Source organism: Mandrillus leucophaeus, unplaced genomic scaffold (genome assembly GCF_000951045.1).
Source record: "Mandrillus leucophaeus isolate KB7577 unplaced genomic scaffold, Mleu.le_1.0 Scaffold145, whole genome shotgun sequence".
NCBI classification, from domain to species: Eukaryota; Metazoa; Chordata; class Mammalia; order Primates; family Cercopithecidae; genus Mandrillus; species Mandrillus leucophaeus.
Genome location: NW_012101421.1, coordinates 214,363 through 236,436, shown reverse-complemented (window position 1 = coordinate 236,436; position 22,074 = coordinate 214,363). Strand labels below are relative to the sequence as shown.

Below are 22,074 nucleotides of genomic sequence, written 5' to 3'. Positions count from 1 at the left end.
CCCGGCAATTATTTATTTATTTGTTTTTCAATTTCGCCCAGGTTGGCCTCGAACACATAGCCTCTCCTCTTTGTGCACCAGGACAACTGGCTGGAGCCACAGCTCCCAATCCATCCTCTTATCTCAGCCTCTTGAGTAGCCGGCATGCACCATCATGGCCGGCTAATATTTGTATTTTTTTGGTAGAGACAGGGTTTCCCTATGTTGTCCAGACTGGTGTCAAACTCCTGAATTCTAGTGATCCGCCCACCCTGGCCTCCCAAAGTGTTGGGATTACAGGCATGAGCCACCACGCCCAGCCTCTCTACTTTCTAGCTTTGGCCAGTATCCTGTCTTCAGTTGTTCATGGTGTGAATCTGTACATGCTTCTGCCTCACTGGGAAAACTTTATCTCCTAATCACAAGTAATGAGGACAACCTAATCTCCACCCTCCTTCCCTTCCACTAGAAAAATCTATAGGATACAGTGGTATAACAATACGTTCTTTAAAAATTAAATTATTTCATCTAAGATAGCACCACCAGAGCTTTGACAAAAAGTACTGTAACGTACCTTTCAGAATAGTCACTAAATAGCAAGAGATTCAACATAGTAGCTTAAGTTAAACTGAGGTAAAACTCAGACCTTGGATTTGTCTTAGGAGAAAGACAAGCTTGCAGGCAGTCACAAACATCTCCAAGGTACAGGAAATAATTCTCAGAAATATTCTAGTTCAAATTACTCTGGGGAAAAGCAAACTTTTACCAAAAGATAGTACAATCTGTCATCTTCTCTATCCACATCCCTAGAGGAGAAAGTGTTATATTTGACCACATAAAACAGTTTCAGTCTTCCATTTTCATCTTTCTAATTTTTCAGCACATAGAAATAGCAGCAGTTTATAGTGACCATTGGAAAGACCAGCAATTTAATCCTTCATCTTCACCTTTGGACCCACAAAGGAGCATCTGAGCCATTGAGTTTATGGTTTGTTTGTTCGATTAACCTTAGGTAAGATAAATTCTTAAGGGCATTTTATGAAACACTATTAACCAATCAATAGACATTCATTTCTGTTACATCCAAAACAAGGTGCAGTAACCTTGAGGAATGGGTTTTATATTTAGTTCAATAGCAAAGAAATAGAAATAGTTTCTTCGAGTATGCATCACATTTGCTATAGAAGTAACAACACCTGCGTTTCAATCTAGCCAACAAATCAATTTATAATGCTCTGGGTGAGTTTTGTGGTTATTAGTTCTAAAAATGCCAATAGTTTCTCGGGGAAGATTAGGTTTTCAACCAACTTGTAAAACAAAAGTTCGATTTCACTGTCATCAGATTCAATCACAAACACAATAAAAGGCTAGGTATTAAAAGGAGTAACAACTTTCTCATCTCAAAGAAAACCCCATTTAAGAGAGAGATTTACTTGTTAACTTCTTTGGTTTATTTTAAATGGGATAATTTTCTCATAGTTCCAAATACCTGCTGAGATATTAAAAGTGCATATAGGCCAGGTGCTGTGGCTCACACCTGCAATCCTAGCACTTTGGGAGGCTGAAGCCTGGATCACCTGAGGTCAGGAGCTTGAGACGAGCCTGGCCAACATGGTGAAACTCTGTCTCTACTAAAAATACAAAAATTAGCTGGGTGTGGTGGCGGAAGTCTGTAATCCCAGCTGCTGGGGAGGCTGAGGAAGGAGAATTGCTTGAACCCGGGTGGGAGTGGGGTCAGAGGTTGCAGTGAGCCAAGATCCTGCCACTTCGCTCCAGCCTGGCCCAAAGAGTGAAACTCTGTCTCAAAAAAAAAAAAAAAAAAAAAAAAATGCATATGCATCATAAGAGAAAATGCAACTGCTTGGAAGTCATGAAAAAGTACTCAACATTATGAATAGGCAAATAATTAAAATGCAAATCATGTCTATAATTTCTTTCTCATCGACACAGCAAGATTTTAAAGAATGAAATGATTATATTCAATTCTTACTCTGATATTTACTGTTGTATTCATTGACAGTAAGAAGGTATATTGGTACTCTGCTTTGGTGATGCAAGTTAGCTGTATATACCAAAAACCATTATTTTCCTTATATTTTGACCTAGAACTTCTGTTTGTGGGTCTACATCTCAAGAAATAATCCTGAGTTCAGAAAAAAGCTTTACGTATTAGGGTGGTTTTTATAATAATGAAAAATTGAAAACAATTTAAATGATCAATATTAGGAACTGGTTAAATCAGTTGTGATATAGTTATTTGAAGGAATTTATTACAGTCATTAACATGGTAGCTATATAGAATTGTCATGACGTAGGACAGATTTTATGTTATAACTAGGAGAAAGCATGCTACAAACTTATGTTCACAGTACAAGTATAACAATGTTAAAAATTCTACACACAGAAACTGGACTGGAAATGTGTATATAAAAAGATTATCTTTAGTGAGTATATATTACCATGCTTAAAATGAACATTTAATAATATGATTCTTAATATATAAGTAATTGATAGTAAGATTCTATCCACATTAAAAATTTCCTTTCAAACGTGTAGCTTTGAAGGCCACCAAAGGAAATAATAATTGGAGAAAAGAGCAATAAATAAATAAAAATCTAAAGTATTTGTTATATTCATTTCACCAGGATTTTCATCCTGACCATCTTGGAAACTACTGTAATTTTCAAAACATATAGTAAAGTGTAAGCTCCATGAGGGCAGATATCATGTCTTCTTCAGCTTTGTATCATCAGCCCCACTGGTAGTACTCAGCATACAGAAGGTGTTAATAAATGATGAATCACTAACTAGTATTATTGAAATAACAATTAGAAACAGTAAGTTTAGTGGACATCTGTTGATTTGCCTGTCTAGTTACTGTTTATCCTTTTTTTCTGTCTAGCCTAGTGTCATTTTTGGGCAATCACTTCTCCAACATTTTTTTGTCCATGTGGTCAGGCCCACCACTTGACTTTAGGTTTATGTATAAGATTCAGGCCAGAAGGACTGTGTTTTGTTCAAACTATTGGGAACAAGGCATGTTCTTTCAACAATGACTTGCTAAACTAGTCACTGTTGAAATCCTGGAGATGTGTATAAGAGACAGGGCATGCACCATCATGGCCGGCTAATATTTGTATTTTTTTGGTAGAGACAGGGTTTCCCTATGTTGTCCAGACTGGTGTCAAACTCCTGAATTCTAGTGATCCGCCCACCCTGGCCTCCCAAAGTGTTGGGATTACAGGCATGAGCCACCACGCCCAGCCTCTCTACTTTCTAGCTTTGGCCAGTATCCTGTCTTCAGTTGTTCATGGTGTGAATCTGTACATGCTTCTGCCTCACTGGGAAAACTTTATCTCCTAATCACAAGTAATGAGGACAACCTAATCTCCACCCTCCTTCCCTTCCACTAGAAAAATCTATAGGATACAGTGGTATAACAATATGTTCTTTAAAAATTAAATTATTTCATCTAAGATAGCACCACCAGAGCTTTGACAAAAAGTACTGTAATGTACCTTTCAGAATAGTCACTAAATAGCAAGAGATTCAACATAGTAGCTTAAGTTAAACTGAGGTAAAACTCAGACCTTGGATTTGTCTTAGGAGAAAGACAAGCTTGCAGGCAGTCACAAACATCTCCAAGGTACAGGAAATAATTCTCAGAAATATTCTAGTTCAAATTACTCTGGGGAAAAGCAAACTTTCACCAAAAGATAGTACAATCTGTCATCTTCTCTATCCACATCCCTAGAGGAGAAAGTGTTATATTTGACCACATAAAACAGTTTCAGTCTTCCATTTTCATCTTTCTAATTTTTCAGCACATAGAAATAGCAGCAGTTTATAGTGACCATTGGAAAGACCAGCAATTTAATCCTTCATCTTCACCTTTGGACCCACAAAGGAGCATCTGAGCCATTGAGTTTATGGTTTGTTTGTTCGATTAACCTTAGGTAAGATAAATTCTTAAGGGCATTTTATGAAACACTATTAACCAATCAATAAACATTCATTTCTGTTACATCCAAAACAAGGTGCAGTAACCTTGAGGAATGGGTTTTATATTTAGTTCAATAGCAAAGAAATAGAAATAGTTTCTTCGAGTATGCATCACATTTGCTATAGAAGTAACAACACCTGCGTTTCAATCTAGCCAACAAATCAATTTATAATGCTCTGGGTGAGTTTTGTGGTTGTTAGTTCTAAAAATGCCAATAGTTTCTCGGGGAAGATTAGGTTTTCAACCAACTTGTAAAACAAAAGTTCGATTTCACTGTCATCAGATTCAATCACAAACACAATAAAAGGCTAGGTATTAAAAGGAGTAACAACTTTCTCATCTCAAAGAAAACCCCATTTAAGAGAGAGATTTACTTGTTAACTTCTTTGGTTTATTTTAAATGGGATAATTTTCTCATAGTTCCAAATACCTGCTGAGATATTAAAAGTGCATATAGGCCAGGTGCTGTGGCTCACACCTGCAATCCTAGCACTTTGGGAGGCTGAAGCCTGGATCACCTGAGGTCAGGAGCTTGAGACGAGCCTGGCCAACATGGTGAAACTCTGTCTCTACTAAAAATACAAAAATTAGCTGGGTGTGGTGGCGGAAGTCTGTAATCCCAGCTGCTGGGGAGGCTGAGGAAGGAGAATTGCTTGAACCCGGGTGGGAGTGGGGTCAGAGGTTGCAGTGAGCCAAGATCCTGCCACTTCGCTCCAGCCTGGCCCAAAGAGTGAAACTCTGTCTCAAAAAAAAAAAAAAAAAAAAAAAAATGCATATGCATCATAAGAGAAAATGCAACTGCTTGGAAGTCATGAAAAAGTACTCAACATTATGAATAGGCAAATAATTAAAATGCAAATCATGTCTATAATTTCTTTCTCATCGACACAGCAAGATTTTAAAGAATGAAATGATTATATTCAATTCTTACTCTGATATTTACTGTTGTATTCATTGACAGTAAGAAGGTATATTGGTACTCTGCTTTGGTGATGCAAGTTAGCTGTATATACCAAAAACCATTATTTTCCTTATATTTTGACCTAGAACTTCTGTTTGTGGGTCTACATCTCAAGAAATAATCCTGAGTTCAGAAAAAAGCTTTACGTATTAGGGTGGTTTTTATAATAATGAAAAATTGAAAACAATTTAAATGATCAATATTAGGAACTGGTTAAATCAGTTGTGATATAGTTATTTGAAGGAATTTATTACAGTCATTAACATGGTAGCTATATAGAATTGTCATGACGTAGGACAGATTTTATGTTATAACTAGGAGAAAGCATGCTACAAACTTATGTTCACAGTACAAGTATAACAATGTTAAAAATTCTACACACAGAAACTGGACTGGAAATGTGTATATAAAAAGATTATCTTTAGTAAGTATATATTACCATGCTTAAAATGAACATTTAATAATATGATTCTTAATATATAAGTAATTGATAGTAAGATTCTATCCACATTAAAAATTTCCTTTCAAACGTGTAGCTTTGAAGGCCACCAAAGGAAATAATAATTGGAGAAAACAGCAATAAATAAATAAAAATCTAAAGTATTTGTTATATTCATTTCACCAGGATTTTCATCCTGACCATCTTGGAAACTACTGTAATTTTCAAAACATATAGTAAAGTGTAAGCTCCATGAGGGCAGATATCATGTCTTCTTCAGCTTTGTATCATCAGCCCCACTGGTAGTACTCAGCATACAGAAGGTGTTAATAAATGATGAATCACTAACTAGTATTATTGAAATAACAATTAGAAACAGTAAGTTTAGTGGACATCTGTTGATTTGCCTGTCTAGTTACTGTTTATCCTTTTTTTCTGTCTAGCCTAGTGTCATTTTTGGGCAATCACTTCTCCAACATTTTTTTGTCCATGTGGTCAGGCCCACCACTTGACTTTAGGTTTATGTATAAGATTCAGGCCAGAAGGACTGTGTTTTGTTCAAACTATTGGGAACAAGGCATGTTCTTTCAACAATGACTTGCTAAACTAGTCACTGTTGAAATCCTGGAGCTTCTGGTGGTCATCTTCGCGTCCACACTGGCAAAACTGAAATAATGAAACCAACACAAAAAAAGGCAGAACTAAGAGATGGAGAGAATTTATGCTTAAATCTTAGTTAGGTTATCCCCAGCCTTCCAGGTACATGACCTAGCAAATCCTTTTGTGCTCAACAATTTTGTTTTGTTTTCTCTTAAGCCAGTTTGAGTTAGGTGTGTGGGCTGAACAGAAAGAGTTCTGAACTACCCAGAGATGTGTGCTAACATTTCTTTTCATAGGTTTGTCAACAGTTTCGATAATAATGGGGAGTGATTATTTTATATAAAATTAATCACTATTCTATGCAAACAGCCTTGAGAAATCATTGTTAGTAACTATTAGTGCACACAAGTTACTTCTAATGTTTAATAGTCCTTTACCCAGGTAAAAGACTGTGAGTCTAGTGAGATTGAAGGAGTTTCCACTGCAGTGCATTGAACTCATGGGAGCCAAGCTTTTTAATTTTTATTTATTTTTTTTTAATAGCTAATGCTTCTTTTTCTTTGTTCATACACTTCGCCCATACTAAACTCACAAACTCTCTTTTTACACCTATAGTTTATTATATTTACTAAACTACATATTTAGTCATTCATACATAACCCAAAGTACCTTGTAATGGCTTCATCAATGTGTACAGCATTCCTACCAGCCTAGGAGTCTTTTAGAATAAATTAGGTCATCTTACAGAGATAATGGTTTTATCTGTAAATGGCTTTCTTGAGACCCTGAATTTATTCATAATGAATGCTTTCTGTAAGTTGGTCATACATAAACATCTCTAATGAAATTTGTCACTGTATTTCCATAAAATATATTATTTAAATTTATAAAAAGGTGTTTTTCCTTGATGTGCCTTAAGGTTAAAAAAAAAACTAAAGAAATACAAGAGTCATGAGGATCTTTATATTTAAATCTTTCTCTGTACGACCATAAATGTGTGGTAGAAAACAGATTATGCAATATTTATGTATTTAAAATAAAATATTTTATTCTATAGGGGCTTCTCAACATTTAATCATTGTTCTTAATTTCTCTTTAAGTGGCTAATATATTTAATATTTGCTACAGTGACTCTTTTTATCCTATCTTTTGAACTGGAAAGATAATTGTATATTCTTCACCATAAAGTGTGCCTTTATTGTAACGTCATAAGATTTCTGTCTTCTTTTTTTCTCCGTATATGATGCTTCTCTCCTAGCAAAGGTCAGAGCCCAGTATGTAACCCCTTAACTGTCTGTTCGATGAATAAACCTATTCATGCATCTTTAGGTAGCCTCTACATAAGAGACCTTGGATTTGCAATAACATTGTGTTTGTTTCATTTGAAGTTCAGTCTCTTCAACTTTTTATTGCATGACCAGGCAATTATATGTTGTAAAATATTAGTGCTTGCTCTGAGCCAGACACTGTTGGAAGTATTTTCTTTATAATATCACATTTAATCTTCATAACAACCTATGAATTAGCTACTATTATTGTCCCCATGTTATAGATAAAGACATTGAGGCACAGAAGAGTTAACTAACTTGCCTAGGGGTTATATTACTAATAAGTAGTAAAGAGAGGATTTGAACTCAGGCAGTCAAGCTTCTAAGTCCAAGTTCTTAACCACCACACAACACTATCAATCTTTTGCTTAAGCTTATTAATTTAGGCATAGATTAAAACAAAGAAACATACAGATAGAAATAAAAATAAAATAGAGCTTGCAGTGGTTTGAATGTCCCTGCCAAAAGTCATGTTGAAATTTGGTTGCCATTGTAATGGTGTTAAGAGGTGGGACCTTTAAAAGTTATGCCATGAGTCTCCACCCTCAGGAGTGGGTTAGTTATCATGGGAGTGGGCTTCTGATAACTGGGTAAGTTTGCCCACTTCCCTCTCCATCTTGTGCCTGGCTTCTGTCTTCTGTCTTCCATCATGGGATGACCCTCATCAGATGCCCATGTCATGCTCTTGGACTTCACAGTCTCCTGAAGCATGAACCAAACAAACTTCTATTTTTTGTTTTGTTTTGTTTTTGTTTTGTTGTTGTTTTTTTAATAAATTACCCACTCTATGGTATTTCTTTATAGCAACAGAAAACAGACTAAGACAGAGCTTTTACTGAATAACCTGATGGCAGAAAATTAGAAGAAATATATCTTGTTTTCATTTAATTTTAAGGTAGATTCACTTTTAAGGAAGAGTCAATAATTTGTGATAATAAATTATTTTTTCCTATAAAATGCCTATATTTTATTTTTAGGAAAACTTTGTGTGCAAGTACAAAATATGGGAGAAATAGTAATGTAACAGATTTGCAAACCAATAATTTGGGGTTAGCTTTTACACAAGTTTTTCTATTACCTTTGAGAAAGATAGATAATGGGAAAAGAGAGCATGCAGAAGGTAGGCCAAAAGAAGTAGGATCAGAACATCAATTTCCCAGAACTGTGGACAGTATTCTGGATTCACTTGAATTTAGCAGTGCATGGAATCTCTTCATCCAACCAATATATGCCATTTTGTTCAGTAACACCAATTTAATTTTGCTCTTCTATATTTTCCTAGTTAATGGAGAATATCATGCTATAGAAAGAGGTAATGATAACTTCATTAGCTGAAAAAATGTGTTTCTACTTTCTAGGATTGGAGAATTTGTCTTTGAATTATTTAAGCTATGTGACTATTTATCTGTCTGTCTATCTATCTAAATATATACTTAGATGATTGTGCTAAAACATGCACAGAATTACACTTGGCTTTACACATATACATCTAAGTAATTTTTCTACTTTTATATTCCCTTTCTTTTCTCCCAAAATGCCAGATATAAAAATATTCCATTAAAGTGAATGTATTTTCTGATTGAGAAATCAAATTCCAATGCAGTCACAAAATATATTTGTTAATGGGTATACCACTAGCAATAAAATACTACAAGATATCTTTTAGCTTTTTTCTCATGGGTCATTCATTTTCCAAATTTTCCTAGCTTCTAATTCTAATGAAGCAGTTACATTTATTTCTGTCTCTACACACAAGAAGAAATTTTTCCCATTGTCAAATAAGCTGAAGAAAATCCTTCATTCCTCACTTCTCAGCAGCATGGGTGTTGGGCTCTACCTTAACATTTGAAAATATTTATCCTCCTCTCCTAACTTCCATCACTGCCGTTGAGTGCAATTGATATCACTGAGCTCACTAATTTGGGACAGGAATAATGATGCTAAAGCTCTTATTAGAAGAATCATTAGGGTTTAAAAAAACCTACACTTGATGGCCTCATTGTACCATTAGGCTAGGATATCCCATGTGTAAAGTACAAGTAATTAGGGTGAATGGAGTGATTTTAGAGAGACTGGGTCTCAAAGATTGTAGTTGTCCTTGAAAAAATATAAGGGTAAAAAGCAATGGCTCATGTACAATACAAGGAAAGCCACAAGAAAGATTATATTCTAGCTATTTCTTTATGCTCTTTCTTTTATGGAGTCTTTACACTCTGATAAGTTCCTTGTGACATCAAGAGGGCCAACCACAGTGAATAGTCAATAACAGGAAGTAGATACGATGCCTTTATGAAGTTGCTGCTTTAAACTGGAATGCCAGCTCTCTAGCAGAACTGCACTGTTCTACAGGACCGACAGCACCTGAATGCTTAGATGGGAGATAACTTCTGATGAGTCTGATTACACACGCTTAGGTCCTCTGATTTGCCAATGGCAGTTGAGGAGGCATCACTTACTTGCATGGCGTTTGTGCACGATTTATGTTTGTACCCTGGGGCAAGACAGGTTAATAAGGCCAAGAAGGAGGGGAGGCTGTGGGAGTGGGTAATAACTGGGGAGGACTTCACAGCATCAACCTGGGGGAAAGGGAGGAGGGCTGAGGGTGAAGGGTGTTCCCTCCTCCTTCTGCCTATGTGTTAAGTGGCAAGATAAATTTTGAAAGCTGCGGTGAGGAGGAGCTACTGACTGGGTTTTGGGGTGTTTTGTACCCCACCCTCCTCACTTGTAGGAAAGCCTCTTTGCATTTAGACATAATTGAACTGGAGGGAAGCAGACTGGCCGGGGAATAGGGTGAAAGAAATTCTCCCATTGCTCCTCCTCCTCTTTATCACTTGCCTCCTGACTGTCTTCCAAACCAAGCTCAGCTGCATCAGGGTGGCAGCAGAATACCCTGTGCAAGTGCCAGCGTCTTCTTAGCAGCCCTCTGCATCCCAGGCTGCCCTGTTATCTGGCCACCGTCCCTGGCCATTGGGACTGCTTCTGATGGCTGTGGCCTCCGCTGCCCCAGGGAGCATCTTCTGTAAGCAGCTCCTTTTCTCTCTCCTGGTGAGTAACAACCAAAGGATTAGGGAATTCAGGCATGTTACTACCTGCTTCCTCTCTGCAGTTCGGGCTTGAAAGAGACTAGGAGTGCAGATGGGAGGCAGAGAAGAGGGACTGGGGAAAAGAAAAACAGATCTGAGGAAGATTCAGGGAAGAGTTGAGAGACTTGGGATCCAGGATGGAAAGTGTTCAGCTTATTTCTCAAGCACCCACTGCCAGAGTGTTAAAATTTTTCAAGGAAATCCCTCTTCCATCCTGCTGTGGTGTTTTTCTAAGGAGTAGAGAAACGAATTCACTCCTTAGGTATTTGGCCCAGAAGTTTCTGAGGTTTACTTTTGCTACCAGTGATTACATAAACTCATGTTATTTAACATGCTGAGTACTACTGAGCCGCAAAAAAAGGAGAAACGATTCTGGGTGAATACGCAAATTATCCAGGACTTTTTGAATTTTACTCATGAAGCAGTTTAAGCAAAGAATAGTTTAAGAAAAATAACAGAAATGTGACTGTCATTGAAAATACCCTTAACTTGGCTTCCACTTGGGTTTTTAATAGCTTTGTAACTGTGTAAGGTGCTATTTTTTCTTTGGTGGTGAGGGAAGAGAGGGGGGTTATTTCACACATCCATCCATCATTTCTGAGGTGTGAATTTCCTTTTTCTTCATTTAAGCAAAATATTTTAGTTTCAAATTATATTTTTAGAAATGGCAGGTATGGGGACAAACATGTTCTCCATGTAAATAATATACAATGTAGGGTTGATGGTCACCTTCTCATCTTGTAACTGCTTAGGGAGAAGATAACTCAGATACCATCTTGAGTTAGTACAAGTTTGGTAAAATGTGGTAAAAATTTTCCAAAGGATTCTACCCACATTTCTTTTGTTTCTGATCCCTGTGCTGTCTAATATCTTTGGAAAATTCATCTCCTGCTCACTTATTTCTGACCTGAAACTGACTAAAAGGGTGTCACTAAGCCACTTAGTCAGTGATTTAACCTGAAGATGGGAATAGTGTTTAATGAATGGAAACCTTCAGTGGCTCTGCCTGCAGAGGGAGGACCGTCAACATGGAATCCTAGGACAAGAAGGAAAGAAGATGGGGGCGGGAGTGGAAGTATGGATATAACCTATAAGAATGTCTCATATATTTATATATATATATATATGTGCACCTCTCTCTATATATACACACACATATACAGTCATGCTCTGCATAACAATGCTTCAGTCAGTGATGGACTACATATATGAGTGGTCTCATAGATTATAATGGAGCTAGTCTATATAGGTGAACCACTTTTTATCTTTTATATTGTATTTTAATGTACTTTTTCTATGTCTAAAAATGTTTAGTAACACAAATACTTACAACTGCCTACAGTATTCAGTAGAGGAACATGCTGTACAGGTTTGTAGCTTAGGAACAATAAGCTATACTATATACTATACACCTAGGCTGTACCATGGTGCATACCATGGGATATACATATATACACCATGGTGTACATCATGTAGGCATAACCTAGATGTGTAGCAGACTATATCCTCTAAGTGTATGTAAGTACACTCTGTGATGTCTGCACAATGATGAAATCACTTAAAGTTGCATTTCTTACAATGTAAGCAATATATGACTATGTGTATATATACACACATACATATACGTATATAGGTATAGGTATATGTACAGGTATATGCATATATATGTGTACATATGTATGTGTTTGTGTGTGTGTATGTCCTAATTACAAAATGCTCTTTCCACATCATATACTTAGACAACTATTAACAGTATGGTTTATGCTTAGAAAGTTTTTTCAGTGTTATTTAGTATGTTCCTTGGCATTAGGGATGAACATACTTAAAAAGTTAAATAAATACGAATGTCTCATGTTTTAAAAAGTGGTTTTAAAATTAGAACTAAATAAAAATGTGGCCATTTAATTCCAGATTTCTGCCTAACATAGATTTGTAAAATTACAAACTATTTAGACTGCTACAATATATCTTATAGACTTGAGTTGAGCTGGAAAAGAAGTGCACATCCTTAATATGAATGTTAATCCATTCTCTTTCCTCCTCACAAATAATGGGTCCCGTAATTCTAGAATTCAGAGAAAAGCTGAAAGCTGATCATAAAATTAACCTACATGTTTCCGGAAAACCTAGCTCTACTCTATCTTATATTTAAATAATAATAAAGCAGTTATTGTGATAAAAAGAAACAAACAGAAAATGCAGAGAAAAAGAAGCAAAATATATTTTGAACCTACAGACATTTTTGAAATGATAGCTTTTCTTTTGTTTTTCAGATAGTGTCTATGTCTTTGAACTACCTAGTTTTTAAAAACTATAGCTGGGTCTTGAATTTAATTAAAAATCTTTACCCATTTGAAGGATACTCTCCATATTTTGACATATATTCTTTTTAGATTAGTCATGTAATTTGAGATCGTTTAGACTTTGAAGTTTTGGCCTAGTCTGAAAATTGATTTGAGAACAATGATTTCTGGGGAGCATTGTTTTTTTGTGAGGTTAAAAAAGTCCTTAACTATTTTCTAGACTTCATTAACTATAACTTCAAATAGTAAAAATGATGATTAGAGAATTAGGACATATATGTAATTACACATTTCAGAGTTAAGTATTTTCTTCATGCTAAAAATCAGAATGGCATTTATGAGTGGTCTTAGAGATGTAAAACTGCTATATAAAGTCAATGGCTTGTGAAATATTTTCTTGCACTGACACAATATGATTTAGGTTGTAAGAACTACTATTCACTTAATTTTTTCATTGATAAATAAATGACAGTGTTATTCCTAAAGCTATTCTCTTTGCTGGTTCCTTTTAAAGTGAGTATTAAAAATTTAAAGAATTAAATGATCAGTTTGTTTCCAAAACTGACAATATTTTTATCAATAAGAAAAAGTTATAATGTGAAAATTTGTGATCAAATTTAATTCCTGATATTTTTTCTTTGTTTTTTTTTTTGAGGTTTCAATATTACTTTGCGATGCTTGTCAGAAAATTTATCTTCGAGTTCCTTCTCATCTTCAGGCTGAAACACTTGTAGGCAAAGGTGAGAAACTCTTTTAGCAATTTCGTAGTTGTAACTTGCCACATTTAGCTTCAGACTGCTCTTGTAAAGTTTGGGTTAAAAGCCACATGGTAGCTACTTGACGTTAACATTGGATGTACCATAAAAGATAGGCTACTTGTTTTTTGGTAATGATTAGGAATAATTAAAATATCTCAGTTAGTTGTATACTTCTCTTGCCAAAGTATTAGCAAACATCAGAAGGCTGAATTCTCTTGGATTACATCAAACAGAGCAAGGCACCAAAACCATGAGCATATTCTAATTTGTATAAACTAATCTGCTGCCAAAATTTCAAAGCCAAGATTCTTTAATTGATTAGACACGAAATGGATGTCTCAACATTTAAATGCTTCCAATAAAATTTGTACTTGAGGTTGATTACAATGAACAAGTATCCACCAAGAATAAATGTGACATATTTCACAGAATAGCTTGTGAAAATCAAATAAAGATTTGGTGGGTCTTAGTACCATAGCCAGTTGGTTGTTCTGAGTCCAAAGGTAAAGATTTTTTCATCAAGAGTTTTCACTGACTTTGAGTTCACATGTAAAAAATTACACACTGAATACAGAAATGGTATCCTTTCCAAGCCAGATGTTGTTTTGCCCAGTGCTTTAAGTTTTCAAATTAATAAACAGTCCACACTCTAAAGACACATAGTAAATACATTAAATGTGTTAAATATGAATCTGTAAAGGAGGTAATTTGATAATAACTACAATGCATTGGGTTTACTAAACCTCGAAAGGTATTACAGAAAGATTACTTGCAATATTACTGGGAAATATTACTTAAGAATAGACTAGTTTTCTTCTTATTTATTTATTTATTTTGAGACAAAGCCTTGCTCTGTTGCCCAGGCTGAAGTGCAGTGGTGCTATCTCTGCTCACTGCAACCTTCACCTCTCAGGTTCAAGCAATTCTCCTGACTCAGCCTCCTGAGTAGGTGGAATTACTTGCAACATTACTGGGAAATATTACTTAAGAATAGACTAGTTTTCTTCTTATTTATTTATTTATTTATTTTGAGACAAAGTCTTGCTCTGTTGCCCGGGCTGAAGTGCAGTGGTGCTATCTCTGCTCACTACAACCTTCACCTCTCAGGTTCAAACAATTCTCCTGACTCAGCCTCCTGAGTAGCTGGAATTACAGGTGCACACTGCCATGCTTGGATAATTTTTGTATTTTTAGTAGAGATGGAGTTTCACCATATTGGCCAGGCTCTAGAACTCCTGACCTCATGATCCTCCTACCTTGGCCTCCCAAAGTGCCGGGATTACAGGCGTGAGCCACCTAGTTTTCTTATTTTTGGCAAGATAGTTTTAACTATCAAACTATTGCAAAAAGTTCAAAATCTACTGACATCATACAGTTATACCATTTATGACATAAAAAATTCAAGTTTGTACACATATACATTTATACACACACTCGATAATTAAGAGTTCAAAGGAAAGAGAATAAAATCTGTGACACTAGGAAAATATTTTATTTCTTAAATTAATGTATGACGAAGGTAGTGGAAAATGTGATTCCATTAATTTAATTATTTAATTTGCATGGCCCCCACGTTTTAGAGTAGTAGGTGCTGAGCACATTCCAAATGTAACCTCCCTTTTTCTGCTTCTCATGCACTAACTCACGGCTGTCATTCCTGTAAAACTTGTTCCACTCCTGTTTCATCTGACAAACTGCTATGACATTTCTTCCCTGCAGTGAATCTGGAGGAATGTCTCAAGTCGCCCAGCCTAATCCTGTCCAGTGACCCTGCCTTCAGAATTCTAGACGATGGCTCAATTTACACAACACGTGACCTCATTTTGTCTTCTGAAAGGAAAAGTTTTTCCATTTTCCTTTCAGGTAGTGAGAGACATGAACAACAAGAGATAAAAGTTGTACTGTCAGCAAGAGAAAACAAGGTATAAGGCAAGGGCTTAAGCAGCCTAGCACAGTAATCTGCTTATGGGAGTCCTTTGTGTTATATACTCCTTTCAAGTTAAAATCCATGCCATTGAATGACAAGTTTGTCTTTTCCACTTACAATTAGTGTAAATAAAGGCTAGACTTTTAAGGAGTGGCAGAGCTATTTACAAACTTTTATAAAGATGAATGACTCTGTAGACGGGGAGCAAAGTAAGAATATCAAAGTTTTCTAATAGTGATTTCAAGTTTGGCAATAAGAACAAACCAACCTGAGGAGCAAGGACAAGACAAGGGCGGGTCTAAAACTCAGCGAAATGTGATTCAGGCTGGAGATGTGGGCTCCACCCAGTGCCGCTCTCTTCCTACTGATTGCAGGTTTGAGTGTCTCTTTAAAGAGGAGAAGAGATTGTCTAAATCTTACTCCCATCTTACTAGAAAATTCTATAGGGGAGCCCCTCTCTTCAGAGAGTGGAGGTGTGGCCAATCCACAGGACTGGTTTGAATATTTGACTCTAGGCTCATTTTCTTGCAGTGAGTGGTAGAGATCAGTTCAGAAAGCAGGAAGGAGAAAGTTGCTGGAATTCACATCTCATTTTCAGCAAATTCACCACAATAAATTTCGTCTTATAAAACCATGAATGATTCTATTTATGAGAGGACTTCCCAACTAAATTCTTTTTGATTACATGAACTCCTCTTAATATGCTTAAGACTTTAAAAATGTTATTTTGCATCCACATTGTAAAATCCCCACATTATATAAAATCAAGTATACTTGCGAAAATGCTCACCTGTGTCTATATAGATGTATAAATGACTGTATTGTAGAGTGAGAGTTTTAACAGATTTTGGTTGTATCACTCCTAGTGGAATGAAGTTGATCATTAAATATTTATTAATAAATTGTCTATTTTAGGGGGTTTTATAACTTTTCAAAGTGCGTCTTTCCAAATGTCCTATACATTTCCTGGTGGTTAACTGAGTAAATAGAGAAATAGGTAGAACAGGGGAACGTAATGCAGTCTGAGGTATGTGTGTGTCTTATCAACAGAAATACTTTGCTGATTAGCCATGGGATTGTAATGTATAACCCTTACATCTGTTTGTTGATGTATGTGTAAAAAATCACAGTTCCAAAAATGATAAGCAATGCTACATTTCTTTGTTTCTTGTCAAATGTAGGCTCCTAAGAAGAGACATACCAAAGACACAGCCCTCAAGCGCAGCAAGAGACGATGGGCTCCTATTCCAGCTTCATTGATGGAGAACTCATTGGGTCCATTTCCACAACACGTTCAGCAGGTGCATTTCACCTTATTTGATTTTATATGTGTCCAAATTTTTGGTTCTTAAACTTTTCATTTGAATTGCACAGCATATTGAATCAGAGCTTTAATGGTACAAGTAATGATCATCTATTCACCAGAATTAGGGTCCCATAGAAGTGATGCAGCATATCTTATTACTTTCTTACATGTATCATATTTAGAAATTTAGAAACAAGTTTTATATTTGGAGTTTCTGATGCTCTTAGGTCTATGTCTAAATTCCCCAAAATACTATGGTAGACTTGTTAACACTAATGTACAGAAGGCACATCTACACGTTTTGCATAGTTCAACTCTTGCTTAAACTAGCACTCATCTTTTATAAAAATGGCCTGTATTTCTGCTAAGTAAGATTGCCTCACTGCTACATAGCTAGAATGCAAACATAGAACAGTTTTGAAATTTTGAAATATAGTGGCATGAACTCAGCTCACTGCAACCTCCGCCTCCTGGGTTCAAGCGATTCTTCTGCCTCAGCCTCCCAAGTATCTGGGATTATAGACACCCACCACCATGCCCGGCTAATTTTTGTATTTTTAGTAGAGACAGAGTTTCGCCATGTTGGCCAGTTTGGTCTCAAACTCCTGATCTCAGGTGATTCACCTGCCTAAGCCTCCCAAATGTCTGGGATTACAGGCGTGAGCCACTGTGCCCGGCCAAAATTTTCTAATTCTTGAGGAATTAATTGTGGAAGAAAAGTTGCATTACTTCTAGCTTTATTAATCAAATAATTTTCAATTCCAAAGAATTCAAAAATCACTGAAACTGTTACTATTATTTAAATGAAGATAAGAATAAGTAAATAACAATTGAAAAGGTGTATCACTCTACAAATGTTATAGATATACAAATGACAAAAAAGTTGAGATCAAATAAGTGACAGAATTTCTGGCTTTGCACAATGCAAAATGCAGATAAAAATTTGGAAAACTTGGCAGATAATGGGCACCTAAGCAGAAGAAAGAAAGAATAGGAGAGTAGGAAAGAGGGCTAGTGGTAAAAAATAAACCGTCACAAGAGGTTAGGTTGAAAATATTCATGATGACATATTTGTCCTATTCCTAAATTATTACTGCAGATCCAATCTGATGCTGCACAGAATTACACCATCTTTTATTCCATAAGTGGACCAGGCGTGGACAAAGAACCCTTCAATTTGTTTTACATAGAGAAAGACACCGGAGATATCTTTTGTACAAGGAGCATTGACCGTGAGAAATATGAACAGTTTGCGGTAGGATTATTGAAACATTTCCTCGGAATTATATCTTTATTAGTGACTTACTAATATTTTCAAGTATGCTGGTTCACATATTATAAGAATCAATTATTTGATTTAATATTCAAGATATTAATATGCAATATAAACTTTAAATTTCTATTTACCATTGATGAGGAAAAACAGTGGATATAATAAGGGAAGTTGGGGGGGGAAGGTATAGAAAATATAATGATAGAATTTTAAAGGATATATTTTGGTCTATAATCCTGGATAAATAACAAAGAATTTTACTGAATTTAAAGTTATCTATAATAAAATAGTTCAATTACTCTCAACCATGTTTGTACATTATAAGTCCTCATGACTGAAGAGTGTGATTAGTGAGTATTGTGGTTAAAATTGTAAAACTCAATAAAATCTGACTTCTGAGGTTACATCGATTGGAACAGGGAATGTCAGAACAACTGCAGCAAAGTTGGTGTGTCAACATGTAGAATGCATTTGGAGTCACATGAAAATGATGGCAATGGGAATAGAAAAGAGAACATGCATGAGAAACACAAAAATGCCATAATCTCTAGAACTTGGCAACTGACTACTAAGATTTATGAGAGAGAGGGAGGAGTTTAGTGCCTGGAATTTTAATCCTAGTTCATTTAGAAATGGTTACAGTAGGGAAAATTAGAAGAGCTAGTTGTGGTAAAAAACTGAGTTAATGCAGAATTCACTTTGGGTAGGTTTAGTTGGTCCCATGAGTGATGAAAATCCATTCATCAACTATTTACTGAACACTTACTATGCACAAACCACATAAGGGGGGTGTAGGAATAATTTGGAGTTTAGAGGGAAAGGACATTAAATACATACTGGCTGTTGCGGACAAGGCATTCATTTTGAAATGAAATTTCTGATATGTATATGCTTTTATTAACATTTTTGTTGTGAAGAAATACATACTTACAATAGAAAAATCAGAAAATATAGGTAAAGAACTTACAATTGAATTATCCTGAAATAGTTGTGATGTCCATTTATTTGTGTGTATATGTAAATCTATACATAATAGAATTGTATTTTTATAAACTTTAAAAACACGTGTTAATAACATAACTGGGGGAAATCTGCATGCATTCTAACAAGTAAAACAGCGTACAGTTAATTCAGAGAACACCTGTAGTGCGTGGTGCTCAGAGTGGGAGAATAATGAGCAATAACACCGAGAGGGGATTGAAACCACATGGCAGGCAGAGACTGCATCTGTGGGTTATCTCTCCATTGCATCATTTCTTAGTTACGGGTCTTTGGGAATGATTTTTTTTTTTTTAATGTTGCATTTTCCCCCGCCGCTAGGCTTACTTTTGTGCATAATTTGTCATTTGAGAATACATTGATGATATTTTCCCTTCTTTCAGTTATATGGCTATGCAACAACCGCAGATGGCTATGCACCAGAATATCCACTCCCCTTGATCATCAAAATTGAAGATGATAATGATAACGCCCCATATTTTGAACACAAAATGACTATCTTTACTGTGCCTGAAAATTGCCGATCCGGTAAGTTCACATTTTATAGTAGCATGATAAGAAGATTATTTGACATTTCATAAGTATTATAATTAAAGATGTTTACCTTTTATCATTGCATTTTATACTTTTTCTGGTATTTCTGATTACACATACTTTTTCCCATGAGGAATTGTTGTTATGTGACATTCGTATTAAGGGCCGTAAATGACTCTGAGCAAACTTTTTTAAATTTAAGCAGATGCATAAGATAAAATATTATACATTTTCTCTTTTATATCATGATTTTATAATTCTGGTAGCATTTATTTGACTCAATTCTCTCCAGGGTGGGGTTGTTGCTGAAGTTGGTGTTTGGTTTACCAATGCATGCTTAGAAAGTCTGCAGTGAAGGAAATGTTGCTCAGTTTTGCCACTGGGAAAAGTCGTTGTTCGGTATGAAACGGACTACACCCAGAAATTCATAGAGAATATTACAGGGGATTTACACATGGACCAGGGATCATTTTTGCTTCCAACAAAATAAGATGTTATTTTTTCATTCATTCATTCAGTGGTTTTTAAACAACTGTCACTTAAGGATATGTAGAAGTCTAAACGTAGGAAAATTCAACTTTTCCTTCTAAGCAAGAAAAATACTCAAAAAAAGTGATGTAACCAAACATACAGGAATGTCTATTTTATAGTGTCAAGGAATATTTTTTAACAGACATTTGAAATTCGAAGGATTTGACTTTTGTAGGCTATGTATGTGTAGTACCGGTTTATATTAAAATCTTATACTATCAGTGTTTTCCTGAATTCTCTTTATTAAATGACTGTTGGGTATTAGCTTTCATTTTAGCCTAGTTTTGTAACCAGTGTTTAGGATGATGGCAATTTTAGGAAAACACTAGATTTTTGCTTCCATTGAATTCCTTATTAATATTTTAAACACAATTATGTAGAACATTTAAAAATGTTTGACTTTCAAGGATATACTACATAAAACGTTCTAGTTTTATGAGATCATGTACTTCTCAAAGGAAAACCTTTCTGTGCTCATCTTGCTACCCACATATAGAAGGTAGCTAATTGATACATAAAGTAACTAACTGGTTAGATTAGTACACAACAGATCTGAATGTGCAACAGACAAATGCCATTCATATTAAATATAAAGATATTTTATATTTTTAGCAAGTACATGTGTGTCACAGGTGCATTTATGAAACTGTACATAATTTGAATCTTTATAAAGTTTCAATACATTTTCAAGGAACCAGAAATATATCATGGCATGGAAATAGTGATCTGATATATAAAACATAAACATTGCCTTTTTTGGCATATCTTCCCAGCAAAATGAAAAAAAAAATTAAACTGATTTGATGCTATGTGAAGCCAAGACTGTGACCCAAGACTACTAAGGGGTGCAACAAGACTGACTAGTTTATTTTCAAATGTTGCAAGAGCAGTTGTTATTTCCTGTGGCCTCCTCCATTCTGTTTCCATGTACATATGTGTGTATAATACTGCTGTTTCACAATGCTAATGCAATGTGTCTAACACTCTCATGTCTGAACTATGAAGCTTGTCTAAATGATACACAGACTGCTGTGTATGATTTTGTCTTGCATATATTAATAATTATTTGTATACATCAATAATGTATCACATTTATTAAAGTATAAAAGGATAAAATATTTGTTATTACATGAAAAGATGCGGTATTCCTCTGATTAACATTATCAACTTGGGTTATAAAAGAGACAAGGTATACAGAGAAGGTCCCATTCAAAAATGGTCCATGAACACTTATATGCCATTGGTGAGAATATAAATTAGTTCATCCCCTGTGGAAAGCAGTTTGGAGATTGCTCAAAGAACTAAAAACAGAGCTACTATTTGAGCCAGCAATGCCGTTACTAGGTATATACCCAAAGGAAAACAAATCATTCTACCAAAAGACACTTGCACTTGTATGTTTATTGCAGCACCATTCACAATAGCAAAGACATGAAATCAATCCACGTGCCCTTCAATGGTGGACTGGATAAAGAAAATGTAGTACACAAAGGCCATGGCATACTATGCAGCCATAAAAAATAATAAAATCATGTCTTTTGCATCAACAGAGATGCAGCCGGAGGCCATTATTTGAAGCAAATTCACACAGAAACAGAAAGCTAAATACCACATGTTCTCACTTATAAGTGAGAGTTGAACATTGGGTACACATAGACACAAAGATGGAAACAATAAACAATGGGGATTCCAAAAGGTAGGAGGGAAGGAGGAGGGAAGGGGCTGAAAAACTACATATTTGGTACCACATTCACTACGCTGGTGATGGGATCCTTAGAAGCCCAAACCTCAGTATCACACAATATACCCCTGTAACAAACCTGCATGTGTACCCCCAAATCTAAAATTCAATTAAGTTAAATTTAAAAATAGCCCATGAACTTGGAGAGAAAGAATTTCAGAACTACTGTTTCTAAAGGTACTGTGGGAACTGTTCTCATCTACGTAGAATACAAATCATGTTATTCACAGGAGCTACCTAACTGAAGTTCCTGAGTAAGGGAGACTTGGAGACATTTAGAACAGTTTCACATTCTTCAACTTAACAGTA

General features: G+C 35.5%; 1 protein-coding gene across 2 annotated transcripts in view; it reads left to right on the top strand.

The window, feature by feature from the left end:
- The first annotated feature begins 10,030 nt into the window (after positions 1-10,030).
- The window catches only part of DSC1 (desmocollin 1), a 28,635-nt gene continuing 16,591 nt past the window's right edge, over positions 10,031-22,074 (top strand). For both annotated transcript variants that reach the window (XM_011974367.1, XM_011974366.1), the window contains exons 1-6: positions 10,031-10,355; positions 13,352-13,436; positions 15,174-15,376; positions 16,563-16,682; positions 17,787-17,942; positions 19,343-19,487. In XM_011974367.1, coding sequence (XP_011829757.1) covers positions 10,293-10,355; positions 13,352-13,436; positions 15,174-15,376; positions 16,563-16,682; positions 17,787-17,942; positions 19,343-19,487 — 772 coding nt within the window. In that variant the 5' untranslated portion in view covers positions 10,031-10,292. The remainder of the gene's footprint in view (positions 10,356-13,351; positions 13,437-15,173; positions 15,377-16,562; positions 16,683-17,786; positions 17,943-19,342; positions 19,488-22,074) is intronic.